We start from the raw sequence: 26,288 nt of genomic DNA on the forward strand, positions 1-26,288 counted from the left end.
CGCACCTCTGAGACGAGGTTCTTGTTGCCCTGTTTGCAATTAATGTCTCCACGCCCCACTCCGCTACCCTTCTTGCCTCCAGATCTAGGCCAGGTAGAAAATCCAACCCAGGAGAAGGCTCACCTTGGAGCAGACGTCTCCTTGGCCCACCTGGGCAGTTTGAAGACCAATCAGACTCACCCCACCTTGATTGAGTCCCACCTTAAGTACATACCTCCTGCAACCAGAAGAGACCAGAGTGGCAACCAGAAAGACTTGACCCACAGGGATCTGGGGCAGTGCTTGCTGGACCACCGTGTTCTTGGGGTGAAACAGATGGGCAGCTGACTGGAGTGTTGTTTGATTTGAATAACCAGAAAGAAATGAAGAATTTGTGATCAGAAGGCAAATGTCCGTTGCTGCAGTGGAAAATCATGATCACTTACTCTGTTTAAATCTGAGCCAATTCTGAGACCCGGAGCCCACTGTTTGAAAGGGGGGCTTGGTCCTTCAAGGAAGGATCCTCCAATGCCACCATAAGTATATGAAAAAAAAAATAGTCCTCCAGTCCTTCCCCCGAGAGACCTAGAGTTGCTTAACAACTTACTTTGGAAAGGGACTATCCAGACCTTTCATGGGCTCTTAGAAACAGAATCTGAGACACTTGTGCCAAGGCACCTGAGACATCATGAGCCCCTGCTTAGAGCAGGGACTATGGAAGTCAGCTGATAAATGGAATCCTGGCCCGAGTCCTGTGGTTACCTTTTTGGTCCCAGTGCATACTTGGGATCATCATACCTAGCAGTGAGCAGATCCTGACGCCTGACCTGTGGAATATGAACCATGGTAGGAAGAGCACAGTGGGAACCCCTGAAACTACCCCCACACCACCTACCCCTCTAGGGTAGTAAGTTGGAAGCAATGCTGCATTCCTGGTGGATCGCAGAGATTGTGTCACTCTCAAAGACAAAGTGGTGGTCCCCATTACATCTTCAGTTCACCTGAATGGCCTCTGCAAAATCCAGATGGATTCAGGTAAAGGGTGGTGAGCCACCACCAACTTAGCCAAGTAGTATCCCCAATCACAGTAGCTGTATTAGTTGAGATATTTTTACTGGAACCAATCAATTCACCTCTGGCACCTGATAATGCAATTATCGATTTGGTGAACATTCTTTTCAATTTCCAGTAGCAGAGAGTAAGTTCCTAAAAGCAGTTCACATTTGTATGGGAAGAACAGCCAAACATATCCGTTATCTCACTTCAAGGTGCTTTTAACTTTCCTGCTCTCTGTCACAATTTAATCCATTGAGCTCTTGATCATCCAGACTTCCACATAACACTGATCACATCATGCTAACTGGACATGGTGAAGAAGGAAGTGACAAGTGCTCTGCCCCTGATAAGACAATGCTGATCAGAGGATGAGAAGGAACCCATCAGTAGTCATGGAGCCTGTCATCAGTGAAGTTTTCAGGGTGCACTGTAGGGCAATATGACGATAAGTTGTTGCATCTTGCATCCTTATCACAAAGAAGGAGGCATGGCACTTGATGTACCTCTGGACTTTGGAGTCAGCATACTTGGGAATACTGTTCTGACCCATTTATTGAGTGACTTGGAAGACTGCCAGTTTTGAGTGGTGCCCAAACCAGGGGAGGCCCCGGTAGACCCAGAGTAGAAGATGGGTTCCCCTGCCACTTAGCAGAACCAGTGGGTTAGGGTTGGCCTTATCTGGCGTAAATAGGGATTCTGTATGACACCTTTGGCATGCTCCCACAGATTTGCAGTGCACACTCTGAGGGTTTTGAAGCAAAACCATGCCTGCTGCAGTGGAGAACTACTCCCCAGTTGAAAGCAGCTTCTGGCATACTGCTGGACCCAAGTAGAAACTTAGTGCCTGATTAAGGGGCACCAGATGACCATGTGACCACATCTGCCTGTCCTGAGCTAGATACTGACAGATCCATGAAGTCAATAGGTTAGGCAGGCTCAGTAGCAATTCACTGCACAGTGAAAAAGAGTTGGGTCCAAGCTTGTCCAGAGAGCACCAGTCATTTACAGGAAGAGGTGGCTGTGGCCCCCATGTCTCCTACCTTGTTGCACCGATGCCTCTCTCTTAGGAGACAGGAAGAAAAATTCAGATCTGGTTCACAGGTAGGTCGACTTGACGTGTTGATATAAGCTTAAAATGAATCACTGCTGAATTACAGTCCCTTTCAGAGTGGCTCTAAAGGAAAGTAATGAGAGGAAATCCTCCAGAGGGCAGAGCTTTGAGCAGTACCCTTGAATATCCACTTTGTAGGGACAGGGTTGCGGTCTAAGGATCTGAGTGGTGACAGATGTCTTGCTGGGTGGCCAGGGACCTGGAAAGAACAAGGGGGGAATACTGGAGACAAGTCTGGGAAAGAAGATGAGCCTATGGAAGACATCACAAATGTGTACATCTTTGTGTCTCATGTTAATACCCACTGCAGAGGGGTCACTGAATGACAAAGTGAATGGACAAATGTCAGCCAGCTTCTGTCCTTGGCTGCCCCCGTGCTTGTATGGTAGGCCCGTGAATGGAGTTGCCATGGTGGCAGGAGTGCTGGTTACATCCACTAACGTGGGCGCTCTCTTATCAAGGCTTGCCTAATTGTTACTGTGGCTGAATTTCTGACTTCTTAGTAGCCAAGATCAATGCTGAGCTCTGATATGGCACCATCCCTAGGTGACTCAGTGACAAGTTGGTTTCAGCAGATCCTTTCCACCCAGGAGAGGGCATTGATTCACCCTTACTGGAATTGACACCTGCTCTGGATATGGGTTTGCTTTCCCATATCCGCATATGCACAATGTCTCAGAGTAGTATCACTATCCAGACCTTAGAGAATCTTGATTTACCAACATGGTGTCATGTATAATGTTACTTTGGATCAAGGAACTCATTTTACAGTGAAAAAAATACAACAATGTATGAATTGCCATGGGAGCCACTGCTTTAATATCCTGAATTATCCGCAAGCAGCCCATCTAATAGAAAGATGGAGTGAACTCTTAAAGACTTAGCAAATGTCTCAGCTCTGGGACAGTAGCCTGAGGAGGTGGGATATATACACTGAATTAAAGCCCAGTATATGGTGCTGTGCCCCAGTAGATAAAATATATGGATCGAGGAACAAAGACACAAACCTAAGAACCCAGGTGTTGGGACATCTCTCACCATCACTTTCAGTGACCCATTCATAGAATTTGCACATTCTGTCTCTGTAACATTAAACTCCGCTGGATTTGGCTCCTGGTTCCCAGGCAGGGAACACTTCCATGATGAGACCTCCACTGGTTTGAGGGAAGGTCACCCCCACTGAGCCTCAGTCTGAAAATTCCATAAGGTCACTTTGAGCTTCTCATGCTTGTGAACCAGCAGACAAAGAAGGAGGGGATAATTGAGGATGATTATGAGGAGATAGGGTTGCTGCTACTTAGGGGCCATCAAGAGTTTGTTTGGCACTTTGAACATTTACCTGGGTCTGTCTGGTTGCTTACATGCCAAGTGATAACTGAAAAGGCATTTTCATCAGCCTCAGCCTGCCAAGGGCAAGGCAACCAAGGGTTCGGAACCCCCAAGGAATGAAAGTCTGGGTAACTCCATGAAATGATGGCTGAGGGCGATGGAAGTCTAGCATAGGTGGAGAAGGGAGATAATGAGTATCAGTTAGAGCCTCAGGAGCAGCTGCAGTTGTGTGGACTGTTTTTGTTGTATTAAGGTTTGTGTAGAGGAGGTGGTGACCAGCCTTTTCCTCGAAGACTCATGACCGACTGGACTTAATGTGGTGTCCGAGTAGATCTGAGGGCTGTAAGAGCTGGTCTTGACTGATGCCCTCAGCATACCTTTAATTACAGAGGATTTGCAGAGCTGCATCTCAGGCACCTGCCATGTGTCTACACGGTCTGCCCCAGCCCTTTTCTGGCACCACAGGAGCCCACTTGGCCTGCATACCAGCACAGCCCAGGTCTCTGGAGGCAACCTCAGGGGCTGGGGACAGGAGGCAGTGGGTGAATAATTGGACAATCCTAGGAGGCATTCTGTACACTTCTCAGAAGGCCCTGGTGAAGTCAGGGTTGTTACCCAGAGCTGTGACCTCAGGAACACCAAGTTGTGATTTCTCCTTTCTCTTCTCACTCACCCCCCCTCCCTCACTTCTGTTTCATGGGATCACTTCCTGAACAAACCACTTATACCCAAGTCTTTGTCATAGGCTCTGCTTTCCAAAGAACCCAAACAAAGACACATGGTAAAAGAACAAAGATTTTTGCCAATTCATATCCCCAAAAAGATACTGGAGAATATGTGTGGGGATGGATTACAAGGGTAAAAAGCCAAGAACTAATTGTAGATTAGTTCAAACTTATCGACATCAGTGTACTTACTCCAAAGAGATTCTGGATTCAGTGTTTTGGCTAAAGCCCTGGGATTAGTCATAACTGTGTGTAGTGGGCTGAATGCAGCCTGGATTCTCTGGTGGCCTGCACCGTGAGAAGGTGAGAATGTGCTGGAATGGATTTGTCATGTATATAATGGCCACCAGTCTCCTCTCTTTTGTTTCCTTTCATTAGTCCATTATGTTGATTTAAAAAATATGTTAGATAGATTGTGTTATGAATTTCTTTTTAAGATGGTGAAGGGGTGTAAAATATTTGATATGTGTTGGGTCTGTTAGGGCTGTGAACCCTAATTGGTCTCATTTATGCCCATGACTCAATTAGCAGCCATATGCTTGTGACTGAATAACGGCTTGCCAGGATTGATATTCTTGGGTCACTGTTAGTTTCCTATTGCCATTATAACAAATTACCACAGTTTTGCTGACTTACAACAACAGCAATGTATTCTTTCCCAGTTCTGGAGGCCAGAGGTTTGAAATCAGGATCACGGGGCTGGAGTCCAGGGGCCGGGAGGGCTGCACTCCTTCTGGAGGCAGGAATCCACTCCTTGCCTCTCCTGGGATCTGCTGGGGGCAGGTGCTCCTCAGCCTGTGGCGGCTCCTGTCCAGGCTCTGCCTCCGGGGGCAGCTTTGCTTACTCTCTTCTGACTATGTGATCTCCTCCTGCTTCTCTTGTAAGGACACTCGTGATCACATTAGGGCCAACCTGGGTAATCCGGGATCACCTCTTCATCTCCAAACCCTTAATTCCATCACTTCTGTGGAGATCCTTTTTCCAAATAAGGTCACATGGACAGGTTCTAGATTAGGATGTGGACGTCCTTTGGGACACAGTTTTCTCAGCCCCCCACAGTTCTTTCCCTTTGAACTTCCAACTCCTTGCTCCATGGTGCTCCAGTCCCGGGTGTTGCAGCTGAAAAGTTGAGCCCTTGCCTAATTTTTCTCCCTTGGACATGATTTCATTTCTTTGCCTGCATACTTGAAGTATGGTATGTTCACGCTGAATGGATCTTTTACTTACGTATAATTTTGAAACATCATGCCTTCATTGGTCATTTGGAAAATATTGGTTCACTGAGTTATGTGGAAAATATTGGTTCACTGAGTTATGTAGATCTTCCAAATTTTGACACATTTTCTTATATAATATCAAAAAATATTTAAGCTTCGGGAAACTTTAAGCTCCTGGTGATAGACAAAGGTTTTCCAAAATTCTAGGTTTTGCTTAAAAGCTCAAATTTTATTATTGGTAACAAATACTTTCAGTTCTTTTCCTTGAAGTCACACGCTGACTTTATTCATTTTTGAGGAAGTGTCTGTAGGGTATGCAAGTCAGAATAAACATAGTTCGTCAATTTTCTTTTGAGTAAAAATAGAGTTTCATGAAAAAAGTGGCAAGTTCAGCTGCCCAGATAAATATTTGTGTAAGTAGCTATGACACTGTTGTACTTCAGTATGTGGTCCTTTACGCCATCACCCTGAATATTAAGTGTCAACACAATAAAATTAGTAGTTTTTTATTGCTTAATCAATGAAATTCTTAAGTAAAATTGCTTTTTCCTCCCCTCAACCCCCAACCATGTGGCAGTGAAGAATTTGCTGATTACTGTTACCGTTTGGTACCACTTCCTTGATTTGTGCTACCTAGCCATTGCTTTTGCACCATAAATGCAAAGGTCAACACAGTGGAAAGGCAAGTCACACTTCAGTATCACACAAATAAATTTGACCTTGCTGACCTTTAGAGACTCCAGGATCTAGGGACCGTATTTTGAGAACCTCTGTAATTGTGTATTATAGGGATCATAGGATATGCATATTTTCGGTCTTACTAAGTATTGCTAAGCTTCTCCCCAAACTGGTTATCCCAATTTATGCCCTGTAGCAATTAGGATACTATTTGGCCATGAATCACAAGGAGCCAGAATAACAGTGTCTTAAGTAAAAGGGAAATTTTAGTGATGCTGTGCGTGGTTGAACACATAGAATACACTAAGTGGGGTCCCTGGATTTACACAGTACACGACCTGTACAATGTTGTGCAGTTTACATAAGATAATTTTATTTTTCTCATGCAAAAGTTTAGAGGCTGCCGGCCCTGGGCTTGAATGGTGGCTCTTTTCCATGAAGCCCTGTAAGGATCCACGTTCCTTTTATCTTGTTCTGCCTTTATGTCCTCCATTCCCGAAGTTACTTCATGCTCCAAGATGACCGCTCCAACAAGCGCTTCCAGCGTTTAGCTGGCAGGGATAAGGGTGGGCACAAACACCTTGGGCCAGCAGTCTCTTCGGGGAAATACCTGGGAGCTGCCACATGCCACATGCCACATGCCACTAGCAGCAAGGAGTCCTGAAAAATTTGGAGGGCTAAATGCCTGACGCAAAGTCAGGGATTCCAAAATTACAGACGACCAGGAGAATAGACACTGGGGGACAATTGGCAGTTTCTGCTGTAGTCCACTCATTTGGCTATATGCACTCTCCTACAACTGGAACAAACTCACTTTATCCCTAAGGGAGATCATTTGTAAAAGTTCCAGCCAGTTGCAGCATCCAGCTCACAGTTTAGGTTCTCTGAGTTATGTGCAGTTTGTTTCAAAAGGTCTGTTGTAGATCCTTGTGGTTCCGTGATTTAAAATGAAATGATATGTTCTGTCCTCCCAACATAATTAATGTACAATAGTTTATAAATTCAGTGATTTATAAACTGAGAAATATTTTATGTGTCCCAAATACACAATGAGAAAGTAAGAGTAGGGTAAAACAGTAAAACCTCTATTTATAAAAGGCAACATGGGAAATATATAACAGTCTATGGTCCAAGGCAATTTCCAAATCCTATTAAGCATGAATAATGAAGACTCCCTACCCTGGAAGAAGAGATAGTTCCTTGTGTTGATAGCTCCTGGCTGTCCTCTGGGATGTTCTTCTTTGTTATGCTTCATGTTCACATCTGGGGAGGGCACTGCTTGCAGGCTGCTTGTGTAGAATAACTTGGGGGACCCTATTGTAGATTTCTGGATCTCTTTGAGTAGATCCTTTCTCTCTAGTACTCTTCTGTCTGTCTGTCTGTCTCTCTCTGTTATCTGAAAATTCTAAATACCCTGGCCTCTCCAAACTCTGACTCTGTCTTCTAAACTCATCAGGACTGCCACATTCTGATTGGACTCTCCTCCCTGCATTCAGGAAGTTCCTCTGTACGGAAAACCAGGGCAATTGTAGGTTTTATGTCATTGATTCCCTTTATCTTAGGGACCACAATTCTGTGCTGTCCTTTGTCCAATGTTTGAAAATAGTTGCTCCCTAAATAAATTGCCCAACTATAAAAAAAAAAAAAGAAAAGAAAATAGTTGCTTCATATATTTTGTATTTTGTTCCGTTTCCTGGGGTTTCCTCCCCACCCTGTTTGGAAGGAAGGAAAGTCCGATAGCTGTTATTCCAATAATGGCTGGAAGCCATTTAAAAAATAATGAATAACTGTTGAATGTTTTAAAATTCACATCTATTGAAATGATCATGCAAGTTTTCTCTCTTAGTCCATGAATGTGTCGGATTACCATTGGAAGTGAAAGTGAGATGTTGAGCCATCCTTGGATTTCTGGGTTAAACCCCATGTGATCAGAATGCATTTACAAATATAAACTGTTGAATTTCATTATCTAGTATTTCGTTGGGACTTTTGTATATATGCTCATAAGTGAAATAGACACATAATTCACTAATTTTCTTGAGCTAGTCTTACATGTCGGGGGGTTTCATAAGATGAATGGAGATGTAATATGGAAAACTAGATTCCTAAGTAGAACTTCCTAATGAAAATGTTTTAAAATCAAGGATAAACCAGAAATAACAAGTGTTGACAGGGATGTGGAGAAAAAGGAATCCTCGTACATTGTTGGTGAGAATGCAAACTGGTGCAGTCACTGTGAAAACAGTATGGAGTTTCCTCAAAGAATTAAAAATAGAAACACCGTATGATCCAGTAATTCTAGTACTGGGTATTTGCCCAAAGAAAACAAAAACACTAATTCAAAAAAAAAATATGCATCCATATGTTTATTGCAGCTTTATTTAGAATAGCCGAGCTATGGAAGCAACCTAAATGTCCACTGATAGATGAATGGATAAAGAAGAAGTGGCATATATATATTATATATATATTTATATAATATATATAATGACTATTACTCAACCATAAAAAAGAATGAGATCTTGCCATTTACAACAACATAGGTGGGCCTCAAGGGTGTTATGCTAAGTGAAATAAGTCAAACAGAGAAAGACAAATACAATATAGTTTCACTTATATGTGGAATCTAAAAAACAAAACAAATAATCAAAAAGAGAAACACAGACCCATAAATACAGAGAGCGAACTGATGGTTGCCAGAGGGGTGGGGGTAGGGGGCAGGGCAAAATGAGTGAAGAGAAGTGGGAGATACAGGCTTCCAGTTATGGGATAAGTAAGTCATGGGGATGAAAGGTACAGCCCAGCGAATACAGTCAGTGATACTGTGATAGTATCACATGGCGACAGGTGGCAGCTACACTTGTGATGAGCACAACATACAGACTTGTCGAATCACTATGTTGTCACCTGAAACTAACGTAACATTGTGTCAATGATACTTCAATAAAAAAATGTAGGAAAACTATTTTCTAAAAAAGTGTTTTCTGAAATCACCGATGATCTAGTAAGAAAATAAGGGATTAAATAAAATGGGAGGCCAGAGGGGCAAGTGAAGTGCTGCACGCCGCTTTTGATCAGAGGCATTGGGTCAACTGAGAGAACTTGGATTTGGGATTTTATAGTCTATGCTATAAATAAATAGTGTCCCCCCAATTCATACCCACCCAGAACCTCAGAATGTGACCTTATTGGGGCACCTAGCTGGCTCAGTCCATAGAGCATGCAATTCTTGATCTTGAGGTTGTGAGTTCAAGCCCCATGTTGGGCGTACAACCTACCTTAAAAAAAAAGTGGCCTTATTTAGGAATAGGGTCTTTGCAGATAAAATTAGTTAAGATAAAATCACACTGGATTAGACTGGGCCCTAATCCAGTGACTGGTATCTTTATAATAATAAGAGGGAAATAAGACACAAAAACCTAGGGGAGAAGATCATGTGACAACACAGGCAGAGATTAGAGTGATGCATCTATGAACCAAGGAACTGGCAACCACCAGAAGCTATAGGAAGAGGTAAGGGGGCATTTTCTCCTAGAGCCTTTGGAGAGAGCATAGTCCTGCTGACGTGTTAATTTGGGGCTTCTAGCCTCCAGAAATGTGAAAGAACAAATTTCTGTTGTTTGAAGCCACCAACTTTATGGTACTTTTTAATGGTAGCCCTAGGAAACAAATATGTATCCTTTGAGATGTAGAAGACAGAGACACATCAAAGAGCCTGCTCAAGGAGGAGAATTTAATAAGAAACCAATCCTCTACAGAGTATGGACTTCAAAGAGTTAAACCCTCAGTATAAGGGTGAATTAAAGATATACTCTGCCCTTTGGGGACTGCAAAGAAAGTTGTTTCAAATTTGGGGCAAAGTGAATGTGTGTGTGTGTGTGTGTGTGTGTGTGTGTGTGTGTGAGAGAGAGAGAGAGAGAGGCAGAGACAGAGACAGAGACAGAAAGAGACAAAGATGCTGAAAATTTATTTATTTATTTATTTTTTTAATTAAAGATTTTATTTATTTATTTGACAGAGAGAGACAGCGAGAGCAGGAACACAAGCAGGGGGAGTGGGAGAGGGAGAAGCAGGCTTCCCGCTGAGCAGGGAGCCCGATGTGGGACTCGATCCCAGGACCCTGGGATCATGACCTGAGCTGAAGGCGGATGCTTAACGACTGAGCCACCCAGGCACCCAAGATGCTGAAAATTTAGAACAAGAGTCTGGCCCTCATAGAGGTTGTCAGCTCAAATTCATATGGTCAGGGTGGTCCAAGAAAACTTCAATGGAATATTGAATATAGAGTGATCTCAGGTTGGTCTGGTGGAAGCAAACACAAATTGTCTCTGATGGTACCTACCTTTTTCCTAGGCCACAGAGTTTCCCATAAATACAATCCCACGGCTAACGAGCATCTCTAAGTTAAGAAAAAAAGTAATTAAGCAGCAAGATAATGAGGAATCATGACAGTAAACCAGCAGTAACCACAGACAGCACATTTCAGGTAATAGAATTATCAAATGTATTATAAAAGTCCTATTTTCAATATAATTTAAGTAATAAAAGGCAAGGTTGAAAATATGTGCAGCAACTAAGAAACTATGAAGAATAATCAAACATTTTGAAAAGAGGCTCCAGGGCGCCTGGGTGGCTCAGATGGTTAAGCGTCTGCCTTTGGCTCAGGTCATGATCCTGGAGTCCTGGGATCGAGTCCCGCATCGGGCTCCCTGCTCCTTGGGAGCCTGCTTCTCCCTCTGCCTTTCTCTCTGCCTCTCTCTCTCTCTCTCTCATGAATAAATAAATAAAATCTTAAAAAAAAAAAGAAAAGAAGCTCCAGATGGAAGTTCTAAAATGAAAGTTTTAAGTTAATTGAGTATCATGGGGTGCCTGGGTGGCTCAGTCATTAAGCATCTGCCTTTGGCTCAGGTCATGATCCCAGGGTGTCCTGGGATCGAGCCCCGCATCGGGCTCCCTGATCCGCAGGAGGCCTGCTTCTCCCTCTCCCACTCCCCCTGCTTGTGTTCCTTCTCTCACTTTGTCTCTCTCTGTCAAATAAATAAATAAATAAATCTTTAAAAAAAGTTAATTGTCACTTGAATTTTAATTTCAACTAAATTTAAAACTCTGTGCACAGCTTTAGCAGCAGATAATAAACAACTGAAGAGAGAATTCATGAATTAGAATGTGAATAAATTATCCTGAATATTGCCTAAAAAGATATAGAGATGGAGAGCATGAAAGAGATGCTAAGAGCTATGGAGGCTGGAATGAGGAGGTCCATGGGGGTCTGAGTGGGGCCTCAGGGGGAGAAGAGAGGGATCAGGGAAGGCAGTATTCCGGGAAATACTGGCTGTGAAATTTCCAAACTGATGAAACTATAGGGAGAAATCCATATAGCTGAGAAGCTCAGTAAACCTCAGGCAGAAAAACAAAACAAAACAAAACAACAACAAAAAACCAACAGCCATAAAACAAATGCACACCTAGATACACTGTATTGAAACTTCAGAAGACCAAAGACAAAGAAAAGAGTCCTAAATGCAGTTGGAGAATAAAGAGAAACAGCCTTCAAGGGAATGGCAGACTGAGAGGTGACTTCTCATAGCAAAAGGCAATTCAGAAGACAGAATGACACCTTTGAGTTGATGATGGCAACTAATTATCTGATCTAGAATTCTATATCCAGTAAAAATATCTTTTGAGAGTCAGGGGAAAGTAAAGACATTCTTAGACAACTGGAGAGTTTACCTCCCAGAGCTCTCAATAAAGAAAATGCTAAAGAATGTACTTCAGGGACGCCTGGGTGGCACAGTTGGTTAAGCATCTGCCTTTGGCTCAGGTCATGATCCCAGGGTCCTGGCATCAAGTCCCACATCTGGCTCCTTGCTCAGCAGGGAGCCGGCTTCTCCCTTTCCCTGCCACTATCCCAGCTTGTGCTCTCTTTCTCTCTTCACCAAATAAATAAATAAAATGAAAAAAAAAAAAAACTTCCTTTAACATTAAAAAAGAATGTACTTCAGGCAAAAGGAAAGTGGTATCACAGGAAGTTCTGAGATGCAAAGAAGAATGACGACACAGAAAGAGGTTAACATTTGGATAAATCTAAGTAAACAGTGACTGTTTAAAACAAAAATAACAATTCTTTATGTGTCTTTAAAAAGAAAATTAAAATGCATAATAAAATTTAAATTGGGACTGGAGTGAATCCAGTTAGAGTCTTCTACAGTCTTTATATTGTTCAGGAAGAGGTAGGAACACCAATTAAGTTCAGGGTTTCTCAAGTTTCATGTGGGTGTCATAGGTAAGAGTGTGCCTTAGATCAGATTCCTTCAAAGATAGTGGCTGGGACAGAAGTTCAAGTGCAAGTAGCCGATCTGGATGGACTTGGGACTTCTTTGACCAATAGGTATGGCAAAGGTGATGCCATATGACTTCCAAAGATATATCGGAATAGGCCACGCAGTTTCTGCCTGGCCCTCCTAGGGTACTCACTCTGGAGGAAGCCAGCCATCTTGTAAAAAGTCCAACCACTCTGAGACTACCATGTGTAGATGCTGGTTGAGAGCTCCAGCTGAGCTCTCTGTCAACAGTCACCATCTACTACCAGCCTTGTGAGTGAGCTGTCTTGGACATCCAGTCCAGCTGACTTCTGACTGTAGCCACACCACACAAGAGACCCCAGACAAGGACTTTGGAATCCCAAATTTATGACTGCAAAACTGTAAGCAAATAAAATGGTTGTTTTAATCCATTAAACTTTGTGGTAATTTTCTACACAGCAAAAGTAATTGGAACACCTATTAGGTCAAGGAATTGTGAGTGTCATGGTGATACAGTAAGAAAGCAAGAAAAACAGGAGGTGATGGTTAGAGATTTGGATGCTTAAAATCAAAATTGAGGAGATGGTGAAGTTATTGGTTATGACACCATTCCCAATAAGGTATGGCTCTTAAGCTTTTCATCATTGTTATACACTTCTGTTTGTAGTTTTAGCCATTGGCATTTTACTTTTTTTTGTGACTTCTATGCTGAATAGAATAAAAGGCAGATTAGTATGCATTTATTTATTTTCTTTCTTTTTAAAAAAGATTTATTTATTTATTGAGAAAGAGTGCGTGCACGAGTGGGAGGGGCAGAGGGAGAGGGAGAGAGAAACTCAAGCAGACTTCATGCTGAGCATGGAGCCTGACGTGGGACTCAATGTCATGACTCTGAGGTCATGAACTGAGCTAAAACCAAGACTCAGATACTCAACCGACTGAGCCACCAAGGCATCCTGCATTTATTTCTTTTCTTTTCTTTTTAATTTTTATTTTTTCAAAGATTTTATATATTTATTTGACAGAGAGAGAGAGACAGAGAGAGAGGGAACACAAGCAGGGGGAGTGGGAGAGGGAGAAGCAGGTTTCTTGCTGAGCAGGGAGCCTGATGCGGGGCTCGATCCCAGGACCCTGGGATCATGACCTGAGCCAAAGGCAGACACTTAATGACTGAGCCACCCAGGCGCCCCTATTTATTTTCTAATCTATGAGAAAATTGTCAGAAATTGTCCTCTGACTTTTTAGAATTGATCAGGATTGTTGAAACAGAAACTGTTGCTATTTCAGTTTTCCCATAGAAGTCCAGTCAATTTTGTGTTTTGTACTAACTGTCAATGCCACTAATGGACTTTAGAGAAAACCAAATTATTAAAGTGGTGTATTTACGGGGAGGAAAAGGAGTCTGGAAGGACACTGGCAATAGGTGGTCAGGAAGGCAAGAGGAAGAGCAATAATAGTGCATGAGGCCCACAACTGAGGGAAGGAAGAACTTCAAGGAGGGATTGGTCAGGTCCTGTGGATCTCAGTTCTTTCATCCATACAAAGATGCTATGAGAATCACATGAGGTAACACACGTAAACTCTCCTACATGAAATGTAGGAGATGTAAGGATTATAAACCCCTTCAGGAAATTTTGCCTTTTCATCAATGTATCCCTGAGCTGGGAAGAGCAGAGTCCTGAGGGCTTGGGAACAAATGGGTCCTGGTGCGAGGAGCATGGGGAGGAGGAACATTGAATGATCATGATGCTAAGGCCCATGGCTGGAGCTTTACATGTATTATCTCATGTGATCCTCATAGCATCAGTGTACAGATGAAGAAACTGGGGTCCATAGGATTGAGTAAATTGCTCATGTTCAGAAAATTGATCACAAGATAAAGATTGGTACCACAATCTCTCAGACCCTAAGGCTGATGACCTTCCATTTGTGCTCTGGGGACAGATGGAAGACTTCACAGGTAAAATTGGGAGTGGAAACCCTGACTTCATGACATTTATACTCCTGGAATCTGGAGGCAAGTCATCTGACAAGAGGGAGGGAAAGAAGGGGAGAGGCTTAAAGAGGATTGTGGGAATGATAACTTGAGATGAAATTTAGAAATATAAGGCTTCATTCAAGGTTGGTGCGATTCCAGGCATAGGTAAATTCTGAGGCTTTTTATGGGAGAGGTCACTAGAGTTGAAAGAATCAAAGACTGTTGACTGATCAGAAGTCAAGGAGCTGACTTACCAGGATGTTGGATGGGTCATTTATGTGGATGTCCAAGTTAACCAGTTTGATGACAAGAGAGGATTGAAAGGAAATCTGGGAAGTGGGGGTAAAAACTCTTTGTGAATTCTAGGGCGTGATCTGGATTATTGTGGGGAAAGTCGGGGAGTTTTTAGTATGTCCAGAGTCCTTGAAGCTCAGAAAAGGGGAATGTTCTTAGTGCTCCTAAAATTGAAAAGACAGCGTGATGACAAGGACTTAATGCTCCAGACCTAGTAAAGTCCATAAGACCTCTCATTCATTCATTTCTTCATTCACATATTTGCTGAGCACCTGATGTGTTCCAGGCTCCAACTGTGCTATCTCAAAGAGAGATAAGATAGTGTCTCTTCTCTCCTGCAGCTCTCATTCATTAGAGAGGATAACATAAACTATTAAGTACCATTCTTAGGAAAATACCGTAATTGACACAAAATATAAGTTGTGGTTGGGGCACAAAATAGGGCACAATCTGCCCTTGGCTATAGGCCTTCTCTCCCAAAGAATGATGTTGTCCTTCCCAACATGCATGAGCACCTTCTGCCTTGTGGTTTCCAGGCATTAATCAAGTGCTTCATCTTTCCCACAGAAATAATTTTCCACAGAAGTAAGAAATGTCAGGGCACATAATCTCCACCAAGGGTGTGTGTGTGTGTGGGGGGGAAGGATAATTTCTTGTTGAAAATCCAGCCTCCTTCTTTAGCCAAATCTTCTTCACAAAGTTTCCCTAACCTACCCCTCCAACCCTTCTTTATCAACTGTACTTACAACACTGATCTGCCCTCCCCCACCCCAATGCCTGCTGACCCTGACCTAATCTAACTCCTCCAGCTCGATTTCAATCATCGCCCTCCCCACACAGCTCCATATCAAGTCAGAAAGTCAGAACACGTCAGTATCCTGAACAATGCCAATCACATAGTTGGTGCCCAAGAAACAGTTTTTCCAATTGAATGAACATAGCCTCAGGGTTATCACCCAATGCCCATCAGTACCTCTGTCCAGCCTGCGTGGTCTGTACTGTGTACTGAAAGTTCAGTTTTAGCCCCAGTCAGCATCCTCTGTTTGATCAACTTGGAATCCAGCAGGATCAGCATCCTTGATCAGTTATCTCTGTCCAGCACCGATCAGCACCCTTTGCGAGAACAGCTCCTTCAGCTCCGATCAGCACGTTTTAGGGAGACGTCTCCGTCGGCCCAATCAGCACCCAGAGGCGGACAGCTCCTGCAGCCCCTTGGAACACGCAGCCAGCCCAGCCTCGGTCTGGATCCCCTCAGGCCCAGGCTCGGGACCCCAACTCTTCAGATTCTTCGGGACGCCAGCGCAGCTGCGGGAGCGCGTCCACCCCTCCAAGAGCCGCTCCCCCTCCCAGTTAACCAGGGGTCTGTGGACCCGGACCCCTGCCCTCCTCCGACGGCCCACCGCAGCTTTCTCACTGAAGGCTCTCTCTCTCTCTCTGTCCCCCGCACCCGCAGACCCTCCTGTACACGAACCTAATCCTTCCCCCAATCCGCCGCCAATCCGCTTCTCACCTCCCCCACCTCCCGAAAAAACCAAAGCCGATCGTTCCCGAACCAGAGCCTCTCAGTCAAACCATCTTCTCTCCTCCAACCAGCTTCCCCGCCGGCCCCCTCCCTCCCTCCCTCCCCTGTCCCCTCCCTCCGCTCCCGGATCCTCCCTCTCCTCTCCCCTCCCCCTGCGGCGCTGCCGCTCGCCTGCCGCGGTGTCCTGGCAGGGTGTCGAGGTGTGTCGGCGGGCGGGGTGTCGCAGGGCGTGTCACGAGGTGACTCGGGGAGGGCTGAGGACCGAGGGAGGGAGCGACGAAGGGCGTGCGGGGCCGTCGCTCCGCGCACCCCTCCCCCCGCCGCAGTCGGCAGGCCTTTCCCGGGAGAAGATGGCGGATCGGGCGGAGATGTTTTCTCTTTCCACCTTTCACTCGCTGTCGCCGCCAGGCTGCAGGTACGCACTCTGGCGCCCCGGGCCTTGGCAGACCCTTATCTCCTCGCAACCCCCGCCGCGACCCAGTCCCCAGCCTCCTCCGACCCAGCCCTGCCACCCCACCCCCATCGCCGTTGGGGACCCAAGCCCCAGTCCCCTCTCTGTTCCTGAGGCCTCTGACTTCTGCTCCCCATCCTCCTTCCCTTCAGGGCGTCTATTTTTGTCCTCCCCTCATCCCCCTTCTCCAGCCCTAATGACCGCCCCCCTCCGCCCCATATCCCGCTGGGATCCAGTACCGCACCCAGCCGGGCAGCTGACCCCTCAAGGGTGGAGGATCCGGGCTGAGCCTCTGAGGGGCAGCCTGTCTGGGCAGGACCCTGAGCCACCTTCTGTGCTTGGCAGTGTGCTTTTGGCCTCGTTGGGCCTGTCTTTGGTAAAGGCCTGTCTTGGCCTGTAGGGCTCAGGGAGGGAGTTGAAATCAAGCCTGGAGCCCTTGGGGGAAGGACCTGAGATGCGGAGGGTTGGATATCTGGGTGTAGACCTGCCTTGGGCAGGAGGGGGGAGACAAAGTGGCTAGTAGACTCTGCTCCCAGAGCAGGCCTACCTGCCCCCCCTCCCCCGCTGCTGCAGCTTCAGCTCCCCCTCCCCCCACTCTGCTCAGCTTGACTCCCCTGGGACTGAAGCTGTGACCCAGAGGGCCCTGGAGCAGGGAGGAGAGGCTGCTGGCTCTCTGAGAGAGGAGGGGCGGGAGGAGGGTCGAGGGGACAAGTGGCTCCTCTGGGCTGGTAACGGCTCAGATTGTGGGGGGAATCCGTTGAAGAGCAGAGCTTGGGGTTCAAGGTGATGGGAGGATGTGGCTCTGGGAGTTGGGTTTTCTGGAGACCATGGGGCCTAGCAGCTGGGGGTCCCTCCTTAGGGCCAACATCTAGGCAGGGAGGGAATCCAGCATTGGTGGCTCTCTAGGGAGCCCTGTCCTTGCTCTCTGACCCTGGTCCCCTCTCCCAGGCCTCCCCAGGACATAAGCCTGGAAGAATTTGATGATGAGGACCTGTCTGAGATCACCGATGACTGTGGCCTGGGCCTCAGCTATGACTCGGACCACTGCGAGAAGGTGGGGAAGGGGCTGGGGGAATGGAACCCTTTCAAGGGAGAACCTCACTTTGGCTCTGCTTAATGTTCACTTGGAGTTTTAGGGTGGGTCTGAGCTCAGCCTTGAAAGAAGAAATCCTCTGATTGCCCCCTCCCTTTGGGCCTCCTGGCCCAGGGTCTTCCTTGATCTCAAACCTCTCTTTTTCTCAGACTGTACGCCCTCCATAGAGGGCTGTCCCCAGCATTCCTCGCCTGGCTCCTGTCACTGGGCTAGCTTGGGGGAGGGGAGGCAGGCCTTCTGTCCTCAGACCACTTTTTAGGAAGACCCTGCCCCTTCCTGCTGCCATCTCAGCTGTCTCCTTCCCAGCCCTGTCCCCACCTCTCAAGCTTCCTCTGCCTTATGTCTCCACCCCTGATATCTTTTCTCCCCCGATCTCCTGCTTCTTCTCCACCCCCTCCCTGTCTCTCCATGTTTCTGTTTTCATTCATGCAAGAACATTTCTGAGGAACTGCCATGTGGCAAGTGCTGGGGGCTTCCAGGTGTGTGGAAGGAGAATGGGACAAGTGTGGCCCTTGCCCTTGGGAGCTTATAACTCAGTAGGGGAGAAAGACATGTCAGAGGCCATGGCTGGCTGCCTGAATATCAAAGACTGGGTTCCAATGGGAGGCCACTAGGTGCAATGAGGGGAGAGGGAACCCAGTAGAGACTGAGGCCTTCAGGAAGACTTTCCAGGGGAAATGGCACACAACCTTGCCCTTAGGGAAGACTGGATGGAGCTGGGCAGATAAGGGCGGTAGGGAATGGAGGAGAGGGGTTGCTGGCAAAGTGATTAAGTGTGTCAAAGACCCTGAGGTTGGTGCAAGCTTGGTTAATCCTGGGTTGTCTTCATGCATTCCAATTAGCATCTATAGGCTAAGTCCTGTTCTCAGGGTAGGATCTATCAGTACACAATAGGACATGGTCCTGCCCTGGTGGGCCTCGAAGCTTGGTGGGTACAGCAATGGTGAATTGGGCTAAAATGCCATGAAGGAAGGAGAGCTGGTGTCAAATGTGATGGGGTTTGGAGATAACATGAGGGTGGCAGGTGGATTGGGGCCACTCTGAGAATTCACTTAAGCTAAGGAGTTTGGGCTCTTACCAAGAACTGGAGTGATCCTTTTGTATCTTAAGCAGATTTTTAAAAAAGATTTTTTATTTATTCATTTGAGAGAGAGCGAATGAGAGCATGAGCAGGGGGGATGGGCAGAAGGAGAGGGAGAAGCAGACTCCCCGCTGAGCTGAGAGCCTGGGACCCTGGGATCATGACCCTAGCTGAGGGAGACACTTAACTGACTGAACCACCCAGACGCCCCTTAAGCGGATTTTTAAAAACATTGCTCAGTTGGTGGGGAGCAGAGTGAACTGGAGTCTTCTCTCTCTTAACTTATAGCTTTCTGCTTTCCCCTTTCCTGGCACCTGGAACCCCAAGTCACTGTTGAGCTCTGGCCCAGCTCTGCCTGTCCCTCCTTCTTGCAGGACAGTCTCTCCCTGGGACGTTCGGAGCAGCCGCACCCGATCTGCTCCTTCCAGGATGATTTCCAGGAGTTTGAGATGATCGATGACAATGAAGAGGAGGAGGAGGAGGAAGAGGAGGAGGAAGAGGAGGAGGAAGAGGAGGAGGAAGAGGAGGAAGGGGAAGGGGAGGGCAAGGAGGGAGGAGGCCCTGGTTCAGAGGCCCCTGCCCCAGAGGCCCTGATCCCTTCCCCCTCCCTGGAGGAACCCCACAAGAACCGGCCCACCACTCTCCACCTGACTACGCTGGGAGCCCAGGTGAGCATCCAGACCCACCCACAACATCCTGGAGTTAACCTGGGTTTTTAGCATCTGGGACTCTGCTCGCCATGGCAGCCTGTCCTACCACTGAAGGCTGGAGACCCCCATCAGCGCTACTTTCTTACTGCTCCCCCACCCCACCCCAGGACTCCCTGAACAACAACGGAGGCTTTGCCCCAGCCCCTCCAGCTTCCTGGCAGGAGACAGTGCTGTGCTCTCCTCCCCAGGAGCCCCTCAGAGGTGAGCAGGGTGGTGGTGCTGGTGGTGGGGTCACAGGAGGCAAGGGAGAGAGGAAGGGAACCGAGTGGGCTTGCTGACACATACCCCTGCTCTGCAGAGTCACCCGCCTCCCTCCAGCCCACAGACGCGAGCCCATGCGGGGCACAGTCGCCTGTGCGCCAGGGTTGCGATTGTGAAGGGAACCCACCGGCCGCGGGCCCCCCTGCGCCCTGTGGAGCCTCGCCCTCCTCAGATCCTGGCATCGAGGCTGACCTGGGAAGCCGCTCCAGCGGGGGCCGAGGGGGCCGGCGCAGCAGCCAGGAGCTGTCCTCGCCAGGCTCCGACTCGGAGGACGCAGGGGGCGCGCGCCTCGGGCGCATGATTTCGTCCATCTCGGAGACCGAGCTGGAGCTGAGCAGCGACGGCGGCAGCAGCAGCAGCGGCCGCTCCTCGCACCTCACCAACTCCATCGAGGAGGCCTCATCGCCTGCCTCCGAGCCGGAGCCCGAGCCTGAGACCCCATGTGAGCCCCCGCGTCGCCCCGCCTTCCTGCCCGTGGGCCCCGACGACACCAACAGCGAGTACGAGTCAGGATCCGAGTCTGAGCCAGACCTCAGCGAGGACGCCGACTCGCCCTGGCTGCTCAGCAACCTCGTGAGCCGCATGATCTCCGAGGGCTCCTCACCCATCCGCTGCCCCGGCCAGTGCCTGTCTCCCGCGTCGCGTCCTTCCGGGGAGCCCGCATCGCCCGCGGGTGGGACCACGGAGGCCCCTGAGGCGGCTGCAGGGCCAGGCGGCGTGGAGCTGGTGGACATGGAGACGCTGTGCGGGCCACCGCCCCCCGCGCCCTCTGCACCCCGGCCCGGCCCCGCCCAGCCCGGGCCCTGCCTCTTCCTCAGCAACCCCACGCGCGACACCATCACGCCGCTGTGGGCCGCTCCGGGCCGCAGCGCCCGTCCGGCCCGCGCCTGTTCCGCCGCCTGCTCCGAGGAGGATGACGAGGACGAGGACGAGGACGATGCTGGTGACAAGGTGGGGCCCCCTGGCGGCAGGGGCGTGCGCCCCGCTGCGCCGCTGGACGCCTCGCTGGTGTATGACGCGGTCAAGTACACACTGGTGGTGGACGAGCACACGCAGCTGGAGCTGGTTAGCCTGCGGCGCTGCGCTGGCCTGGGCGAGGACAGCTCGGAGGACAGCGGTGGCGAGGCCAGCGAGGAGGAGACGGCGGCCACGCTTCTGGGTGGTGGTCAGGGCCCGGAGGACGCCTCCCCAGACAGCCCTGACCTCACCTTCTCTAAGAAGTTCCTCAATGTCTTTGTCAACAGCACATCTCGTTCTTCCAGTGAGTGGGAAGTGGGGAAAGGGGGAAGGTCCCTGGGGAACAGGCAGTTTCCGCCGAGCGCCCGGGGCAGCCTGAGGGTCTCAGGGTGGTCAGGGCGAGGCGCTGCCCTCTTACCCAGGACACGTGCCTGGAACTTTCCCCAGGTCCCCAGCAGGGTGGGGAGCAGAGTGGGTAGGCCTGCTCTGCCTCCAGCCCCTGATGGCCTGGTTCTCCCTCCCCCCAGGCTCGGGGCAACCTACACCAGGCTGCTGGGGGGGCAGGGGGGAGGAACTTGACCAGGCCTTCAAGTACCTTCCTTCTCCTGCCTCTGAGTGCCTGTCTTTCCCTGTCTCTGTGTCTCAGGCACGGAGTCCTTTGGTCTTTTTTCCTGCTTGGTCAATGGGGAGGAGAAAGAGCAAACCCATCGGGCTGTCTTCAGGTACAGCCTTTCTCCTGTTTGCTGCCAGTGATCCCCAACCTCGGTCTACAGACACTATGGGACCTGGGTGGACACCACCCACTGGGTCCTGCCCTGCCCCCCAGTGATCTCCCTCCTCTGACCTGATCTCAGGTTCATCCCTCGCCATCCGGATGAGCTGGAGCTGGATGTGGATGACCCAGTGTTGGTGGAGGCCGAGGAGGATGATTTCTGGTTCCGTGGCTTCAACATGCGCACAGGGGAGCGTGGGGTCTTCCCTGCCTTCTACGCCCATGCGGTGCCCGGCCCCGCCAAGGACCTGCTGGGTGAGGTCCCATCCCCAAGGGGTAACTTGTCACCCAGCCTGAGCCACCCCCTCTGCCTGCTCTAGGCACCTTTTGACACCCCCTCTCCCCCCAGGGAGCAAGCGGAGTCCCTGCTGGGTGGAGCGCTTCGACGTGCAGTTCCTGGGCTCTGTAGAGGTACCCTGTCACCAGGGCAATGGCATCCTGTGTGCAGCCATGCAGAAGGTCAGTCTGGAGTCAGTGGTCCACCTCACCCCCATAGGCTGGCCCATCCTTTGGAGGCCCCAGGCCTCTGGCCACAGAGGGTTCAGACAGTGCCTTGGGAGCCTCAGGGGGCAGAGATCCCAGCTCTGATTCAGAGGCCTGGGCAGACCGACCTAGGGCAGAGCTTGGCAGGTCTGTCCCTCCATCTAACCCTCAGTCTGACTCGGCCTTCTCTGCCCTCTCTGCTCTAGTTCTGGCCTTGCAGGTTTATTGGATTTAGTGGGGCCTCCACCTTCCCGCCGGCCCCTCCTTTCCTTCATTCCGTCCTCTTTTTGTCTGTAAATCAAGACCAATTCTCACAGATCCTTTCCTGGGAGTCATTTGCTCATTCATTCACTTGGTAGACATTTAGTGAGCCTGCCCATCTACTGGTCTTGTGGTTGAGTGGGAAAGCAGCAGAGAAACAGGATAGTCTGTAGCTGAGAACTCCCATCCAGTCCACAGGGATGGGCAGTGAGGAGGCTGGCGGAGGGGCGGGGAGGGGGCTTTGTCCTATCTGGAGGAATAGAAGGAAGTGGCAGTCTTAGGGCAGAGAGGTGACCACCTGGTCCTGAGCCTGAGGAATGGCTAAGACCACCGGTTCTCGTCTTCTAGAGTCAGTGCCAAGAGTCTTCATCCATAATGTAAAATGTTGCACCAAGGGGAGAGAAAGACACCCTTGTAGGCCCTTGAGACCGTCTCTCCCCCAACTTCTTCCCCAGATTGCTACGGCCAGGAAGCTGACCGTCCACCTGCGTCCTCCTGCCTCCTGTGACCTTGAGATTTCCCTTCGGGGGGTCAAGCTGAGTCTAAGCGGAGGACCTGAGGTGGGAGTGCAGGGGCCTGAGGCACAGGGGCGGCTAGGGATGGGTTAAGGCAGGAGGGTCTGCTAGAGGGATGTCTGGCCGGGGTGGCAGAAGCGGCCCCCGACCCTGCATCTAACTCAGCATGCTCGGCCACCTCTGCTCCAGTTCCAGCATTGCAGTCACTTCTTCCAGATGAAGAACATCTCCTTCTGTGGCTGCCATCCCCGCAACAGCTGGTGAGAGCCTTACCCTCCTGAGTCCCCACGATCCCGGAGGGTTGCCTAGATACAATCCCTATCCCCCACCACGCTGACTGCCCCACCTGCACCCACATGGCACCCACTCTGCACTGGGCTCGGGAGCCTTGGATCAAACAAGCTCTCATCTGGTCTGGGTGAGGAAACAGAGACACAGACAAGTGAGTGCTAGAAGCATCTATCGGGGTCTGCTGTGAGCCGACCTATAGAGAGGTGGGTGAGTTCTCCTGGGACTCAGGAAGGGACTGAAGACCACTCTGTAAGCCTTGGAAGACAAGTAAGTAATGGGGTGGATCTTGGCAGGGAGCCAGTGGAGCTAAGGCTGTGGGCGAGGGGCCCCAGGTGTCTTGGCGGGCAGCTAGGGTGAGGCTGGAGGGACACTAGGAGTACCCGGGACTCTGTCAGAGAGCTTGTACCTAGTCCCATTCGCAGTGTCTCATGGTGTGACTCAGTTTGACAAGATGGCTCTGGCTGCTGTCCAGATGGATGGACCCACGTGTTACGCAGGAGGCCAGGTGCTGCTGAGGTTCTGCAGGGGCAGTGTCCTGGAGGCATTTAGGAGGTAGACAGGCAGGACCTGGACTGATTGGGTATAGAGGCTGGCCTAGAGGGAGAACCAAGGGTGATGTGCCTCCTGGGTGATGGGCAGAGAGTGACCCCCACACCGAGAGAAGGAGCACGGAGTGAGTGGGCCTGACATGCTGGAAACGTGGCATTCAATCGCAGATGCAGTGAGATCAGATTGGCTATTTGTTCCATGGGTCTGGAGTGTGGGACGGAGACGTGGAAGGAGAGAATCATCTGGGAGCAGGTGGGTCACTGTGGCCGAGGTGAACGAGACAGGCAGGCAGAGCGAGAAAGGAGGGAAGGGGGTGAGCGAGCCAGTGCTGTAACCAGCTGGGGGGGCCACAGGCTCCCTGGCCAGCCAGACTCCCGCCCACTGGTCCCGGTGTCCTTGATGGAGGAGACAGGATGTAACCAAAAGGCCAGGGCCAACCAGAGGCTCGAAAAGACTCGATGGGGTGTTGGAGGAAGCAGGTCCTCAAGGGCGGAGGAGGTATAGGAAGAACACAGTGGACCTGGGGCTGAGGCTTGTGGTAGGTCTTGAGTCCAGCATGTAAGTCATTTGGACACTGCTGTGCTGAAGAGGGTGATAAGAAGGGCTCTGTCTGCCGGCCGGGGGGTGGTGTCAACCCTCAGCAGGTCAGAGCCCAGTCTGAGGAGGGAGATACTGCTTTGCAGGCTGCAGACCAGCTAGCAGGCAGCGCTGGCACTGTGAGGACTGGCCTGCACCTGGAGGGAGGGTGGGCTCAGAAGTGCACTGCCAAGAGGGAAAACAAGCTTGATTCCTCAACAGAGGGAGACTGCCCAACCTCAGGCCTAGACACCTGAGCATGGACCCAAGTGCAAGCACATGAGAGAAAGACGGTCAGACCAGTGGATCAGGGTGGAGGGGAGGCGGTGGGTGGGGAGGGGACCAAGGCGCTGCTGTCTTGGCCCAGACCTTCCTAGTACTTGGTACTTCAGAACTCAGCCCAGTCTGTCATGGTAAGGAGACACCAATGAAATAGTGTTAGGTGAACCCTTAACTCATTTCCTCATTTCCTTGAGAAGGAAGCAGGACATAAGGAATGTGCTGGACATGCTGTATCTGGATGAGGTTGGCGTGTGTGGCCTGTAAGATCACAGACTGCTACAGACTAGCTGTGTGTCCTTGGGCAAGTTTCTGACCGCCTCTGGGCCTGGTCTCCATCCTCTAGAGACAATAGATCAGGGCACCTACCTCGCAGGGCTGTTGTGAGGGGTATGTGGGTTAATAGTAGAAGGTGCTGTTGTGCTTGGGGCTCGGTAAGCGACCTCCAAGTGTTGGTGACTATAAAGTGATTCTTTGACCATGGTGTTTGAGACAAGTTTGTTCATGGACAACATGAGCACGTTGTCTTGGCAATGACACTGCCGTGTGGATTCCCATTTGGTGGAACCACAAAACCCCAATCCAGTCTGATGTGGATTGGATTAGCCACCGTGAAGGGAGTCTCGAGCCTCAGGCTGCAGGGCTCTGACAGGCCCTCCCTCTGGACAAAGTTTTCATGTCTTAGAGGAACCGAACAGGGCAGATTCAGGAAAGGTCTGAATGAGACAGAGTTGGGACAGTGACTAAAAATTCATGACAGAGCCAGGGTGGGAGGTTTCTCTCCACAAAGAGGGTTTCACAGATTGGGGGCCAATGCCAAGTCCCAACTCAGAGCTCAGATAATAGCTGTAAAGTTTGCAGGACCAGAGGTGGGGCTGGGCAGGCTCGGGTGACTCACATCTAGAAGGCAGAAGGGAGGCCCTGCGCTATGGCCTAGGGGCAAGCTCTGGGTGGGGGGCCCACCCCTGTCCTGGAGAAATTCACACAGGTCACTCATTCCTCGTAGGTACCTAGCACTGTGCTTGGACCAGAACCCAAAAAGGCACCTTCAAATCTTGAATTCGTGTGACCCACACGTTTTTCTCATTCCGTACTCTCTTCCCGAGCCCTCTGTTCCTGACTCTTGTCTCCGGATCCGGGGGCGGGGGGTGGGCTAAGCTGTGGGTCTGTGCTCTGATACCCCTCCGCATCAACCCCCCTGCAGCTATTTTGGCTTCATCACCAAACACCCTCTGCTGAGCCGCTTTGCCTGCCACGTCTTTGTCTCCCAGGAGTCCATGAGGCCCGTGGCCCAGAGTGTGGGGTAAGTGGGGTGGGGAGTGCCCAGGTAGGAGAGCAGGCCTGAGAAGACGGGCAGGGAGGTGAGGTCTGGGGGTGGAGAGTTTGGGCAGGAGTGAGGGGGGAGGTCAGATGAGAAACAACAGAGGTGGAGAGTTGGGAGTGGGTGGAAAACAAATTTGAAGACGGGACAGGAGCCCGGGGGGAGGGTATTTGGGATGGAAGTGACACGGTTCCCTGTGCTTGTGATCGCCGAGCCAGAGAGCTGAGGAATGGGGTCTGGGGATGACGGGCAGGCCCAGGTGGGTGAGGGGGGAGAGCTGTGGGCGTGTGGTGGGGGCGACTCAGGAGGCCCGGAGCGGCTGGTAGATGACTCTCTCTCCCCCAGCCGCGCCTTCCTGGAGTACTACCAGGAGCACCTGGAGTACGCCTGCCCCACAGAGGACATCTACCTGGAGTAGCCGCTCACTGCTCCCTGGCTGCAGGGGCCGCTGGGGCTGGGCGTGTCTCCAGAAGCCGCCGTGGCTTTGGCAAGAACTG

General features: G+C 49.9%; 1 protein-coding gene across 1 annotated transcript; it reads left to right on the plus strand.

Annotated features, from left to right (window-relative positions):
• Positions 1-16,541: 16,541 nt before the first annotated feature.
• Positions 16,542-26,209, plus strand: MAPK8IP2 (mitogen-activated protein kinase 8 interacting protein 2). The gene is made up of 12 exons (XM_028115686.1): positions 16,542-16,606; positions 17,591-17,696; positions 19,191-19,484; positions 19,634-19,727; positions 19,825-21,048; positions 21,391-21,466; positions 21,599-21,771; positions 21,866-21,975; positions 22,716-22,820; positions 22,965-23,035; positions 25,675-25,773; positions 26,137-26,209. The coding sequence occupies exons 1-12, from the start codon at positions 16,542-16,544 to the stop codon at positions 26,207-26,209; spliced, it is 2,490 nt and encodes an 829-aa protein (XP_027971487.1).
• Positions 26,210-26,288: the final 79 nt, after the last annotated feature.

This window comes from Eumetopias jubatus, unplaced genomic scaffold (assembly GCF_037043125.1).
Source record: "Eumetopias jubatus isolate StellerSeaLion01/CBP00866 unplaced genomic scaffold, mEumJub1_p1.0 scaffold_8, whole genome shotgun sequence".
Classification (NCBI taxonomy): Eukaryota; Metazoa; Chordata; class Mammalia; order Carnivora; family Otariidae; genus Eumetopias; species Eumetopias jubatus.

Coding starts and splice junctions, on each gene's coding strand:
- MAPK8IP2 (XM_028115686.1), top strand. CDS start 16,542: ATGGCGGATCGGGCGGAGATGTTTTCTCTTTCCACCTTTCACTCGCTG. Junction 19,728..19,824: donor TCCCCAGGAGCCCCTCAGAG/GTGAGCAGGGTG, acceptor CCTGCTCTGCAG/AGTCACCCGCCTCCCTCCAG. Junction 21,467..21,598: donor ACCCATCGGGCTGTCTTCAG/GTACAGCCTTTC, acceptor ACCTGATCTCAG/GTTCATCCCTCGCCATCCGG.